Below are 14,118 nucleotides of genomic sequence, written 5' to 3'. Positions count from 1 at the left end.
CTGTAATGGATGCATTCCCAGTGAAGTTTGTCACCTCTAACGGAAATCCTTTGATATCTTCTTTTTGGACATTCATCAATTCCAACATGTAGATGGAGATGAGGTTGACGGAGCTTCTTGGGTCGACCATCGATCTTCTCATTTCAAAATCGCCTATTTTCGCCAAGCTATATAGTGGTCTGTTGTGGTGGGGGTTAGCGGCTAACATCCATTGTGAACTCTACGTTGTTCCGGTTATGGCTATAGGGTTGTAGTGGATGCTTGAAAACTTCCGCTAGCGCTCTGATGGCCAGTTTTGTTAGACAGTTTTGTATGCCCTTAGCTTCAATCAGAATGATGTACTTTATGAGTTTATTGTAAATGAATAAAAGTGCATATTTGATTCATGTTCCCTTGGTATGTTTCTGTGTAATACCCTTAAACTGGACACTTAATAAGACTCGTGTTAGTTTAGAATATTCACAGCCAGTGGATCGGTCTGGGGAGATCTATCCTGACAAGGCTGACATTGTGGTGCCACCAAGTCGGTTGGGTGGCCTGTCTCAGCTGCCAGGGTGAGACCCTAGGCACATACAGTGTAGGATTAATTGAATCTATGAACTGGACCAGATTTCCAGTATTGCCCTGGACCTTGGAGATTGATGGGCAAAACTGGAAAGTTACACCCGACCCCTAGACTCGATTATGATACTGCACTAGGTGTCGGATTGGACTGTCTTTGATGTACCAATCAGTGAGATCCTTAGCGGGGGTCAAAACCTGGGTATGTTGGGACAGTCCGAGAATTCATCTGAGTGGGTGATCATAGTGACAGGATCAGCCCCTTTGTCGGACAAAGGTAATGATCGGGGATGCACTCTCACTGATGGAAACCAAGACTACAGGCAGCCGATTTCAACCGTTGATATTTGTTTTGCAAAGTATATTTTATATGAGATATAAAAGTATATATACTATGGTTTCTAAAATGTTTGCAAGAAGGTTTTAATTCCCAAGATCCATACAAGTAGAGAGTGCAACACTGTTCCTTGCAGCCGAGGGAGAGGTCCTCTCTTGTCGGGCAGTGCATGATCATTATGGGCTGAGAGGTTGAGTGTAAGACCATTGAGGATAATACCTGATGGGCTAATCTTGCATTTGCCCACAGTCCCTAGGTGTTACAAGGTGGCTTGGCCCAGGGACCACTTAGGATAAGTGTTGGGCCCATAGAGCCCATTCGATGGGTTTCAGGGGGTGCATTGTCTTTAACAGTGTATTCGGCCAGGCCTTATAACAAAGGCTGAGCCGAACCCATGTGGCTGATGTGTAAATCAATGCTTGGGTCCCACGCCATACAAGGAAGTCCAACTGGGCAGCAGTTAGGACGGTTAAGTGAGCACATAAGCTTAATGGACTTAAAGCCCATTTCAAACTAGGCTATTTTATTAGTTAATAATGGGGCGAATTCTGAGATGGATTAGCATATAGGATAGGGTCTTGACCCTATCCACTCATAGAGTCCAGATCTGAATGTGATTTAGATCTAGAAACCTCCTAATGAGATTAGGAGAAAACTAATCTAACCTGTAGATAAGATAAGGATTTATCCCTATCACCTAAAAGGGGTCTTATCCAAATATGATTTGGATAAGCAGCTCCTAATTGGATTAGGAGCTGATCTTTTAGGTTAACAAAAGAAGGAGGGGGCCGCAACCTTTAGGAGACACACAATCAGATTTTCTTCAGTGCTGAAATCACAAGAAGAGAGATTTCTGCACCTTGCGAATACTCTCTTGCCGCCTCCCTGTTCTTGTCGCCCTGTTTGCCAGTTCGATCTCCAGTTGTGGGCGAAGTCAAGATTAGATCTTGACATCAGTTCTTGGAGGAAGAATTGATAGGAAGCTGTGCTCACGTGCCATCCTGCTGTTTCTTGTGAAGGACAAAGTTCTTGGAGAAGAACACTGCTGATTCTGCTCCATCCTGCACTACGCCATCTTTAGTGGGAGCAGTCTTTGGATCCTTCTTTGGGCGTGAACACCTTCATTGGGGGATATTATTTCTCCGTATCAGGTATAATCCTCCCCTACTCCTTTTGGTTCAGATCTGGTTCAGTTTAAGGTTCAAGAATGATCCTTGAAAATATGATTTTCTAAATAGGGAATGCGATTCCTAGTTGAAGGGAGAGAAAAATTTTTGAAATTCACCCCCCTAATTCTGCAATCTTTGGGCGTCCATGGGATGGATCTCTCATCCCCTTCAAGTTTCTGTGTTGTCGTGTTTTCCCCTTGTTTAGTGAAGAACTGTTGTAGCTCTTGGCTCTGCTCTAGCTTTTCAATTACGGCATCAGACTGGTACTGGATGGCTACTCCTACCACATAGATGTGGCCTCCCTAGGTATGTGTTTATTTACAAAATAAAAGAATATATACATGTTCTAACTTTTGCCTCAACCAGAATTATTTCACCATGCCATCTCCACACAAGGATATCGCGATGATCTCATCGCAAAAGGACTCTAAACATACAAAACAGGATTCAACAGACTCAAAGGTACAAAATAACATATTTATGCATACAATTACAAACAAAATAAAATACTAAAATCACCTAAATAACAGGAACACAACAAGGAAACGATGGAATATTACATTGAAATCCATGCCCCCTAAGCACATTCAAGATTCCAATGGCATTATGGAAGAACCATTAGAAGAGATCAATATGGCCACTGAAGGATTAGAGAAAAGGCCACTCTATATCTCGGCCAAGCTAGAACCTAAAGAAAGACAGAAATTGTTGGACCTTTTTAAAGGTACAAAAACCTTTCTTTTCCCCAATCGCAAAAATAGAATACATATCAAACAAAATGGAACTTTGTTTTCTCTCATATCGATAGAATTCCAAGATGTCTTCGCATGGTCGTACGACCAAATGCCTGAATTGGATTTAGCATTAGTCAAGCACTCACTTTGTATCGATCCTAAGTTTAAATATGTTAAACAACCATAGAGGATTTTCAAGCCAGAAATAACTTTGAAGATCAAAGAGGAGGTCGAATGACTCTTGAAAGTAGGCTTCATCAAACCAATCGCTCACCCATAATGGTTAGCCAATGTGGTTCTAGTGAAAAAGAAAAATGGCCAATTAAGGTTAGTACTCAAATCCCAATACATTAGCTCTCATAACTATTAGTAAGAGACTAGTACTTTGACTTTTCCCACCCTTACCCTAGGTGTTGTGTCGATTTCAAGGACTTAAACAAAGCCTGCCCCAAAGACGAGTTCTTGTTGCCAAACATGAATATCCTTATTGATTCAACGGTTGGGAACCAGTTGTTCTCTTTCCTAGACGCCTACACTGGATACAATCATATATATGTGGACACTATAGATGCACCACACACAACGTTAGGATACCCATTGGGAATTTCTACTACAAGATAATGTCATTTGTCCTGAAGAATGTTGGAGCCACACACCAGAGAGTGATGACGAGTGTGTTTCACGACATGATGCATAAGGAAATTGAGTGCTATGTAGATGACATAGTGGTAAAAGCAAAGAAGAGAGAAGACCACTCCGACATACTGAGAAAGGTGTTCACCAGATGCAGGGCTTTCAACCTAAGGCTCAACCCACTGAAGTGTGCGTTCAAAGTACAATCATGGAAGTTTCTGGGGTATAGAGTTGACCATATCGGGATCCACCCAGATGAGATAAAAGTCAAAGCAGTCCCGGATTTACCTCCCCAAATACCGAGTCACATCTAAAATCCCTCTTAGGAAAAGTCTTCTACCTTAGAAGGTTCATCCCTGGCCTGGCACATGCAACAATGCCCCTGCTCAAGTTGACCAAGAAATCTGCAGAATATAAGTGGTCAACACAACACCAAAATGCTTTCGACCAATTGAAGCCCCACTCATGTCTCCTCCAAAGAATGGCCGAGAATTTAGGGTGTATATAGCAAAGGCGAATAAAAATGAATGCCTCACAGTGGGTGATGTAGACTGGCGGGATATGTACATAGACTACATCCAAAACAACATCAAATCGGTTGACCCGGTTTTGCAAAGGACACTCCTAGCAAAAGCCAAAAGGTTCTAATTACATGACAGAGTGTTGTACAGTAAATCCTATACAAGGAAGGCTTTGCATTGCTTAGTTGGTGAGGAAATAAAATAAGTATTGGATGCAGCCCATAACTCTGAACCAGCCCCACAACAAGGACAAATGGCCCTACATAACCACATCCTACACCGACCAATCAATGACCTCCACCCCATCATCACACTATGGCCTTTCCATACCTAGGGAGTAGACTTGATAGGCAAAATACACCCACCCTCCAAAGGTTATGACTTCATCATAGTGGCCAAAGACTATTTCACAAAATGGGTGGAGGCCATACCTTTGAGAAGAATGTGCAGAGAATGTTGCTAATTTCCTAGGGCAACACATAGTCCATTGATTTGGGGTTCTAATGAGGATTCTGACGGACAATGGGTTATCAATCAAAAACCATGAAGTCTGGGACCTATTGGGACAATATGGGGCACAATTGAGCACATCGACAACCTATTACCCACAAAGGAATGGGCAAGCAGAGGAAACAAACAAAACATTGTTAAAGATGCTAAACAAGATGGTAGTAGAAAACCAAAAGGACTGAACCGACAAGTTGTCTAAAACACTTTGGGCCTATCGCACAATGATTAGGAAAAGAACACAAGCAACTCCTTACTCTCTAGTCTATGGCACGTAAGCAGTCCTACTAGTAGAAATTTAGACAATGTCCGCCAGAATAGCCTATGAAATGGGAAAACACTTTTAGACAGACGAAATGGAATAGATGCTTAGCGATAAACTAGAATGCATAGAGAAGGCCCAAGAAAAGTCACTTCAAAAGTAAATCAAATACAAACAACTCATGGCTTCCAACTTCAATAAACTAGTAAAGCTTGAAAATTCAAAGAAGGCGGCAAGGTACTAAAAACAACACTCCATGTGAGACGAGGTAAATTAGCTGGCAAGTTTGCTCCCAATTGGGTCAGACCGTATGTCATCCAAGAAGCTCACCCAACATGATACTATGTACTAAAAAATGTAAGCAGATGAACTAGATGAAACAGTGAATGGTCACTGGTTGAAACTGTACAATGAATGATTCATGTAATTTCTGTCAAATAATAATGTGATCCTTTGTATATAAAATCAATGAATCGTATTATGTTCCTTTGAGTTAAGCTTGGCCATGCACTTCATTCTACAAATACGATTCTGCATCTCACATTAAGAACTCACCTCGCGGCTATACACTAATTTTGTCCCGATTCACTTGCGACAATTTAACTTCATGATTACGACATTACTCAAATGGGCACGTTGGAGGATAATCTTTCAAAAAAAATTGCTTAGACATTTAAGGGCTAATTGTTTACAAATCTTTTCAGAATTTTAGAGGCTAATCTTTTTAAAACATTCATTAGACATTTAGGGACTAATCCTTTACAAATTCCTTTAGAATTTAGAGGCTAATCTTTTCTAAATTTCTTCAAAAATTAAAGGGACTAATCTTTGAAAAAATTCTTTAGATGTGTGGAGGTTAATCTTTCACAAATCTTTTAAGAATTTTGGGGGTTAATCTTTCAAAAAAATCTTCAGATATTTGGGGGCTAATCTTTTAGGAAATTCTTTGGATGTTTAAGATCTAATCTTCCACAAAACTCTTAAAATTTTGGGGCTAATCTTTCACGAATTTCTTAATTCACAAATCTCTTCAGAATTTTAGGGGATAATCTTTAAAAAATTGTTCAAAGTTAAATTGTTTCAAAACTTTAGGAATTGATCTCATAATAGTTAAAAAATTGGGTCTAATACTTGAGTATAATAGTTAAAACACCTGACCTAACTTCTACTTAACAATGGCCTTCACCCATCAATAGTAGGGGGATAATGTAGACATTAGTTTTATACAAGTACATTATCCTGACCAACTCCGCATAAATCCAGGTAAGATCGAACCAAGTCAATCAATTATCCATTAATTATTTACAAACAATTCAAGAGAGAAAACTTTTTAGAATAATAACATTTAAGAATATTCTAGAGTATAGTAAAAGGCATATGCATTAATTAAACATGCACATTAATTAAATACACGGGCAAAATGGACAAAAAAGAAAATATAAAAACATTCTAAAAAATGGAGGTCCAAATACTATAAAATAGGATCTCACATACCCTAGGGACTCGTTAACACCATATACATTAAATCCATTAAAGGGAAAAGAGATGATCCTCTCTCTCTTTCTTCCACCAACCTCTACAACCACCACCATCTTCCTCTAGAATTAAACCACCCTTATCCTCCAACCGGTTTACACTAAGAATTCATAATCAAGGTTCAAAATATCGATGCGCCCAATATGCCGGTAGGGGCGTATCGGGCTAATCAATACTATATTTTTTACTTTTTTTTATTTTTTTTCTGAAACCGGTTCAGGAGAGATGATTTAGGGCTCCTCCACCCCCTGAACCAGTCAGACCCCTGATACACCCACTATAGGGGTGTATCGGAGGGGTCCCAGAACAATATGTATTGGCCCATTGGCCGATACGTGTCAATACTTTAAACCTTGTTCATAATGGCATATTACTGCTTACTTGGAAACATCTGCGCCAGGAACACAAGCCTTATTGCGATTTTGTATTCTCTAATCCCTGCATTGGTTGCTCAGAGAGACTTTCTATAAGTTTCTTTTCGCAATCAATGTGGCACCTAATGCCATGTACTTACACCATGTTGTGCAGAAGGGATGCTCCTTATTTCTATTTTTCAGTTACTGACATATTTAAAAACACAGTGACAAAACTATTTGCATGAGGACCTTGGCTGGATGGTTCCATCAAATATGAGATCCGTGGCAAGGTATAACCGCCTTTCTCATATGCACTCAAGTTCGATATTTAACAGAATATTATAAATCCAAGTAACTTGCTTGGTTGGAAATGCCAATGACAGCCATAACGTGCATTGATGTGAGTAATATTGGAAGTGGGTTCTGAGAAGAACAAAGTTGGGAATGCCTTCATGGAACCACCAAGTGAGGGCTGTTATTGCAGCACATCAAATTTCTTTGAAGACATCGAAAATACATGAGAAATCTCTCCATTCTTTGGGTTTCCTTGAATGATGGATAATGTTTGTTCATCCAGATCAATCACTGCTGTACATAATGTGTAGAGTGTTGGACCTGAAATTTTTTTCATTCAATTAGAGAAGGAAATTTAAGATTATCATATAAAAAACAATTAAGGTCTATCAGTAATACGCCAAACATTAGTTTCGAGTCATTCAACAATCAAACAATCATTTTACGGCACTACACTGGGAGGTTCCTAGACCAAGGAAATTTCAATACCAAGGAACAACTTAACTGGACAAAGTTTTTCTTTTTACTTTTTATGAGTCCGGAAAAAAAAATAAATTTTGGCTTTTTATTGATGTTTTGGTCCATGAGTAAGTTCAGGAGGCAGGTCTGTCTTAGAAATGGCTCAAAATTTGTGGCCTTGTTCATCATGGATCATTTGTTGTCTATACAGATATTGTCCAGTATTACCTGCCATGTAGATGGTATGTTTCTCATCCTGCGTATCTCCAAGAAGTGAGAGAAAATCAGCTTTTGACTGCTTTGATAGCTCAGACGCTCTTCTTTGTCTGCTTATAGAGTTATCATCATGTACCTTCATAAGACAGTATATTAATGATTTTAAACTTGGAATCTCACCATTGATTGCAACAGATATCTGCATTTCCTGCAGCTATACTACATACCTGTTCTACCTTAAGGTGGAGATACATGTTTGCATGGAAAAAGGGTGTCATCCCAACCTCATAAACTGAAATTCGATTCCTTGAAGCAGTTTCAACATTCAAGATCTTACGCCTTCTCATGTCAACTAGATTATAGCTATGACCCACAGATGCTTCTGATAATTGGAGTCGCTAAAAACCAAGAAAATATAGGATTAAAACCAAGCATAATGGGTTATACACTGAAACAATGTCTGTCATGAGAAAAGAGACAGAAGGATCATATACACTTAATGCATCATCAAGGTCGGTAGCTTCAAGCAGGTCTCGAGAAATAAAGTTCCGTCCAATGCCACCAGGTACAATTTCCGCCTCTGATGGAGGTACTGAGTTTAGAGTAAATGCCTGGAAAAACATTGTAATGAAATTAGAATCAGGCAAAACCATATTCTCAATAGGAGAAAGTGACAGTTTTCCTATTGACTTTTCACTTCATGAAGATCCAGAAGAATTGGACAGAGCAGAAACTTTACCAGTGCATTGCTGTTGAACCCAAATGCACAGCTTGGGAGCTCTCCTGCATATGTGTAAGCAGCAAACGATAGGCCATTTGACAGTTGTGCTTTGACCAGATAACTGCATAGTTACAAAAAGAATATTAGCTTGAAAGCTTATGTTACTGATTTGTATTTGCTGCATCAGCTAATGCAAGATTCACCTAAATCATTTTGTCAGTGAGTAAAAACTTGCATAATTGACTTGATGCTAACTAGGATGGTTCAACTTCATGAATTTTGCAATGAGCCAGCTAGATAAATAAAGCAAGTTGATATTCTTTGATAAGAGACAAAGATGAAACTTGAGTCATCATCCATCATCCACTAGAACTACTACTTATGTGTCTTTACGCTACTGATGACAATGAATTGGATCATTACGTGTGGCCAATTAATGCAACATTTGCGTCTTCGTTGTGGCACACAACAGCCATGGAATCACTTGCTACAAGAATATCAGAACAGTCATCAATGGTGTCTGCTTCTTCTGTTGTTGCCTTTGGAATGAAAGGTAGAATCTCCTTTCTAAAGTTCAGTAATATTATCTGCACAAGCACAACTTAATTAGCAAGTTCTAGACACATGAGCATTAGATATGTGTAGTAGATATAGAGTGCTTAAGCATATTTACTTGTGCATGTGTAAATATATGCATGGGAAATGCATCTTAAATAAGAGAATTACATCAAGAACTGGCACGCCACTCCCTTCTGCAGTACCTATGAGTTCATCCCAGTACCTCGGAAACTTCTTCCTATTAGCATCAGAGAGTGTCCTGATGAGTGACTGCGACTGTGGAGAGCAGGAAAAAGGGAGAAGCTGATTTTGAAGGATGAGGTCCGTTTTCAACCTGCTTTTTATCAGGTTGGAGAACCTCTGACCTATGAGAAAGCCCATTTGGTAAGCATCTTCACAAGGACCCACTTCAAACATCTGCAACATGTTCTGCTCCATGCTTGAGCTACACACTTCTACCTATCCAACAAGTGTTTTATCCTCTTTTCTATATGGTTCATGTGTTGGCACTAATTTTGGTGGATTGAAGGACAATTTTTGTTATGCGCATTGGAAGCATACCAATGGGTTCCCTCGGTTCAGAATCTGGATATTTCAGACAAAAAGAAGAATTATTCTTACATATAGAGCTACACTAATCATTTGGATTGTGGACTGTTAGCAACATCACTGGTGATTCCATGCTTCATGGCCATTAATATAGTTTGTGTGGACTCAAGGCATGGCCACATGTCCACATTAGGTGGAAATGTGGAGCCACCACCCACTAGTTCCGGGTACTGGGACCCAATGCAAAATTGAAAAGTTGAATTGATGACTGAGACTGATCTACTACTCAGAGAGAAGGGTAAGAAGCTTGGGGAAGGTGTGAGGCAACCCAAGCAGCTCCAATACAGGGTTGCCTACACCATTTTTGGATGTGTGTATGAATAAGAGAACAAAATATATGCAAAGCATAAGGACATAAATACATGAAATATATGTGTATAAAAGTACGGAAAAGTTGTAAGCACAGAAAAAACTTGCATATATGTGCAAAACAATACATAGGTAAACAAATATACAGAGGCTAGAAAGATATATAGAAATGTTTAAAGATGAAGTAAACAGAAACATATGTATGAATACACGGAAAATGCTAAGTATATATAATGGAAAATCTATATAGGATATGAATGTAAAGAGAAAATGATAGAAACAATATGAACAGAAAAATACATAATTACATATAAAACAGGAAGATATAAATAGAGAATTATATAGAGAAATATATGCAGAACATAGAATTATAAACATAGAATATAAAGAAAAAGGAAGACACCAATACAGAATCATATATAATGATACAAAGCAAACAACACAGGAACATATATAGGGAACAATTTGCAGAGATGTATGTAAACAAGAATATACATACTTAGGAAAATCCAAAAATATGTATAAGGCATACATAGATAATATAGAGAATACAAAAATAGGTAAAGGAAGATGCAGATTTATATGTGATCATATATAGATAGTGATGTGGAAACGTATGTGTAAAAGTATGTAAAGAATTATTCTAGAAGCATAAATGAAAACAAATGCAGAAAACAAAGAAAAAGATTAAGAAACATACACAAAGAATATATGATAACAGGGAAAACTACAACGATACAGAAATATATATGCATATGCAATAATAATTATATAGGCAGAAACAAGTATATACAAGAAATATGTAGAAAGAATTATACATACATCAGCAGATATATACCCGTAGGGGAGGAGGTTAAACAACCGCTAGAAGCATTTGACAAAAACGCATCCAGTTAGAAGTCAACCAATAAACATTTGATGCAGAGACTTGACACGAATACAACCATTATAATTTGACAATGTAGTTTATAAGGAAATTGGGAGGAGGTGCCTCGATGCATAATATGGACTAGCAAATGAGATTCCTGGGATCACAGAAATGTTCGGTTTGGGAGAAGAGGCTGGGTTTCGATAGATTGATGCAGAGACTTGACCAGGATAAGTTGCAACTTCTCTGTATCGGAGTTATTTTATCTGAGCTAGCAGCACTTTCTCAGGGTCAGGGCAAGAAATGAAGCAGCAGGGATGGTGGCCGAGAGGAAAAACAGGAAAAAAAAACAGAGGTGAGATGCGTTTTGACAACGATGGCAGGCATAGGAGGTCGTCGGGTGAAAGGTTGCAGAGTTGGGAATTGGGCAATGGGGTATTTGAGTTTCGAATGAAATACAGAGAGATAAAGGAGGGTGTGGGTGAGACTGCAGAGTTAGTGGATTCTTCCCAGATGGGAGTGGTGATGACCGACAGAGGGAGTAGGGAGAGAGTGAAGAGCGTCGGAGAGAGAAGTTACAGAAGGATAGCAATGGTGAAGCGAAGACGATGATGGCCTGTGATGAGGGAGAAGGCTGAGAGAGATGGATGATGGGGTGGGGGCGCTGTTTAGTTGATGGAGATGATCAGAGGGGTGGTAATATGGTAATTTCGGTAGAACGGAAATAGCTGCAGTGGATAGAGAGAGAAAGGGGGGTATCAGCAAAAAGAGAGGGAGAGAAAGGAGTATGGAGTGACCATAGGTGGAGTTGCAGCAGTGGTGTTCTAGTGAAGCTGCATTGCGGAGAGAGAACCAAGCAGGAGAGAAGGGGAGATAGGAGAGTAGGTGGCGAGTGGTTCAGGCTAATAGAGGGGGCGACTGTCGGATGATTGCAGGCAGGGGGAAAAGAATCGACGGTAGTCGTAAAGGTGGTCGGAGATGAAGAAGATAGCGGTAATGGTGAGTGTGAGGTCACTGGGGATGAAGAAGACAGAAGAGTAAAAAGATGGAGTGAGAATGGAAAGTGAGAGAGAGAGAGAGAGAGAACAGGGGTAGTCTCGGAGATGGACAGTGGTGGTGGACGACTGACTACAAAGGTGGATGGTGATGATGGAGCTTACCTGAAAGGTAGAGTCTGTGGTACTTGGACTATTGGTTGAGGCTATCGTCAGCGTGGCTGCGAGAGAAGTAGGGTGAGGGCAAAAGGTTCTTAACTTCTTATCGTGACTTTATCCTTGAACATTCATGCAAAATTGAGTGAGCAGGACTGCAGGAGAATATATAAAACAGAATCCAGAGCATTCATGTTTAGTTCGACTCCATCTATTCAGAAAACTGCGGCTGACCGGAAGCATCGATTCCATTCATTCAAACGACTTCAAATGTGGGAAACATGGATTTCATTTGAGTAGCAAGCATGGCTAGGAAAACTCCATCTTTAAAGCAATATCCTTCTTAGTTCGAATTCAAGTGATTTGGGGTCTCATTCTTTATCCAAGTTCGAGTTCAAAAAATTTGGGATCCCATTCTCCGTCCAAGTTCGAATTCAAGTGATTTGGGGACCCATTCTCCAAGTTTGAGTTCAAAATTACTGTTTGATTGTTTGTCTTCTCGCAAATTTCTGAGTTAGCAGGAAGGGGTTTCTTCTTCTAACCTCAATTTGGGGTCTCATTCCCTTTATTTTTTTTCTTGTTTCTTGTTTCTCCAACTCTTTTTAACTGGCTTAGGGAGATTTTACATATTTTTTGTTTGTTGTTTCTTTATATTTGTATTTCATTGTTTAAGTAATTGATGTGATTCATTTGTCAAATTCTGATTGTATATTCTTTTGTTTAAAGAATGAAACAAATCCCTTCCTCTCAAAATGCAAGTAAATGATGATTTAGTTGAGTATTTGCAAAATGTAAGTAAAAGAAATAAGACTTAGAAGTCAATAGAATGTTGGAAATGAATTGTTGCCAGAATTATACAAATGGCAACCATATGATGATTTGAATGTTGAAGATGCTACAATTTCTTTTGACCAATATATTAGTATATAATAGCTCATAAAATGAGTTGTATACAAATAGGACTCTAGAACCTAAATTATATAAATGGAAACCATATGATGGTTTGAATGTTGAAGAAGTCTTAGTAAAGGCACTAGAGGCAGAGATTTATGGTCATGCGCAAACATGGCTTGTGTGCTTCAACACCGTGGAATGACACCTTCCCAATAGATGCATGATGCAATTTGGGTTTCTAAGTCTATAAAATATGAAAATCATATAGAACCAAGAGATTCATTAAGTTCTAAATGGTTTTGATGGTGTAACTATCTATAGGGGGATAGATGTTCAAAACTGTAATTTGTGTATCAATATTACAAACAATATCCGATTTGTTTAGTGTAGGATGGTTTGTAAATCTGTAAACATATAAGAATCATACAAAACAAAGAGGTTTAGTGGGTTATAAATGATTTTAATGGTGTAACTATGATGTGGATGGATAGATGTTTGTAATTATAATTTATGTTTCAAAAAGCATTCAAAAAAATTATGTTTCAAAATTAAGAACAATAATCTGGTTTGTGTAATGTCGGATGGTATCCAACTCTATAAAAAACTATTCGGTCTGTGTAATGCCAAATGGTTTCCAACTCTGTAATAAACCATCAGGTCTTCTCCATGCCGGATGGTTTATACACTTGTGAGAATCATATACTACCTTATGGAATGTTGGGACTTAGATGATTTTGAGGGTGTAAATACTATTTTATCACCTGAGGGGCTGAAATTTATAACTGCAATTAAAGATTCAAAATTGCAATAAACCATTCAATCTGTGTAATGTCGAATGGTTTCCAACTCTGTAATAAACCATCCAATCTTCTCCATGTTGAATGGTTTATACACTTGTAAGAATTATATACTACCTTATGGAATGTTGAGATTTAGATGATTTTGAGGGTGTAAATACTATTTTATCACCTAAGGAGCTGAAATTTACAACTGCAATTGAAGATTCATACTACAATAAACCATCCAATTTGTGTAATGCCAGATGGTTTCCAATTCTGTAAAACACTATCCCACTCTGTGTGATATTGGATGGTTTCCAATTCTATAATAAACCATTTGGTTTGTGTAATGCCGGATGGTTTCCAACTCTGTAATAAACCATCCAATCTTATCCATGCCGAATGGTTCCTAAATCTGTTAAACACCACCCAAGTTGCTCATACCAGATAGTCTAGGCACAAAATATGTTCTTGTTGTTGATCATATAAGTAGATATGTAGTTTGGGTATTGATCACAGAGATAAGCATTATGAGCTTTATTAAACTATCATGTTGTTTTAGCCAATCTGACATTATCATTCACCACCTTTAGTATACTTGCTTTGAATATGGAGTCGGTGCTTCCTAGCCAGTCATAGTTTGA

General features: G+C 38.6%; 1 protein-coding gene across 4 annotated transcripts; it reads right to left on the bottom strand.

Moving 5' to 3' along the window:
- Positions 1-6,784: 6,784 nt before the first annotated feature.
- Positions 6,785-12,296, bottom strand: LOC104608307 (uncharacterized). Of its 4 annotated transcripts, XM_010274256.3 has the most exons (9): positions 11,811-12,296; positions 10,605-10,646; positions 9,033-9,449; positions 8,730-8,893; positions 8,325-8,427; positions 8,080-8,196; positions 7,813-7,983; positions 7,598-7,721; positions 6,785-7,231 (listed from the first exon to the last, which is right to left on the bottom strand). In XM_010274256.3, exons 3-9 carry the CDS (start codon positions 9,300-9,302, stop codon positions 7,092-7,094), a joined length of 1,089 nt encoding a protein of 362 aa, XP_010272558.1. In that variant the 5' UTR covers positions 9,303-9,449; positions 10,605-10,646; positions 11,811-12,296; the 3' UTR covers positions 6,785-7,091. The 4 variants fall into 4 exon arrangements, with proteins under 4 accessions (XP_010272558.1, XP_010272556.1, XP_010272557.1 ...); XM_010274254.3 differs by having other exon boundaries at positions 10,605-12,296; XM_010274255.3 differs by having other exon boundaries at positions 10,621-12,296.
- Positions 12,297-14,118: the final 1,822 nt, after the last annotated feature.

Source organism: Nelumbo nucifera, chromosome 1, assembly GCF_055504915.1.
Source record: "Nelumbo nucifera cultivar China Antique chromosome 1, China Antique-T2T, whole genome shotgun sequence".
Taxonomy (NCBI): domain Eukaryota; kingdom Viridiplantae; phylum Streptophyta; class Magnoliopsida; order Proteales; family Nelumbonaceae; genus Nelumbo; species Nelumbo nucifera.
The sequence above is the reverse complement of the archived record's forward strand: the minus strand, read 5'-3'. Positions and strand labels throughout refer to the sequence as shown.

Excerpts from the sequence above, each read along its gene's own strand:
- LOC104608307 (XM_010274254.3), bottom strand. The coding sequence starts at position 9,302 with ATGGAGCAGAACATGTTGCAGATGTTTGAAGTGGGTCCTTGTGAAGAT. Across the intron at positions 8,197-8,324 it reads GGTTCAACAGCAATGCACTG|GCATTTACTCTAAACTCAGT; the intron begins GTAAAGTTTCTG and ends ATGTTTTTCCAG. Across the intron at positions 7,722-7,812 it reads TCCACCTTAAGGTAGAACAG|GTACATGATGATAACTCTAT; the intron begins GTATGTAGTATA and ends TGTCTTATGAAG.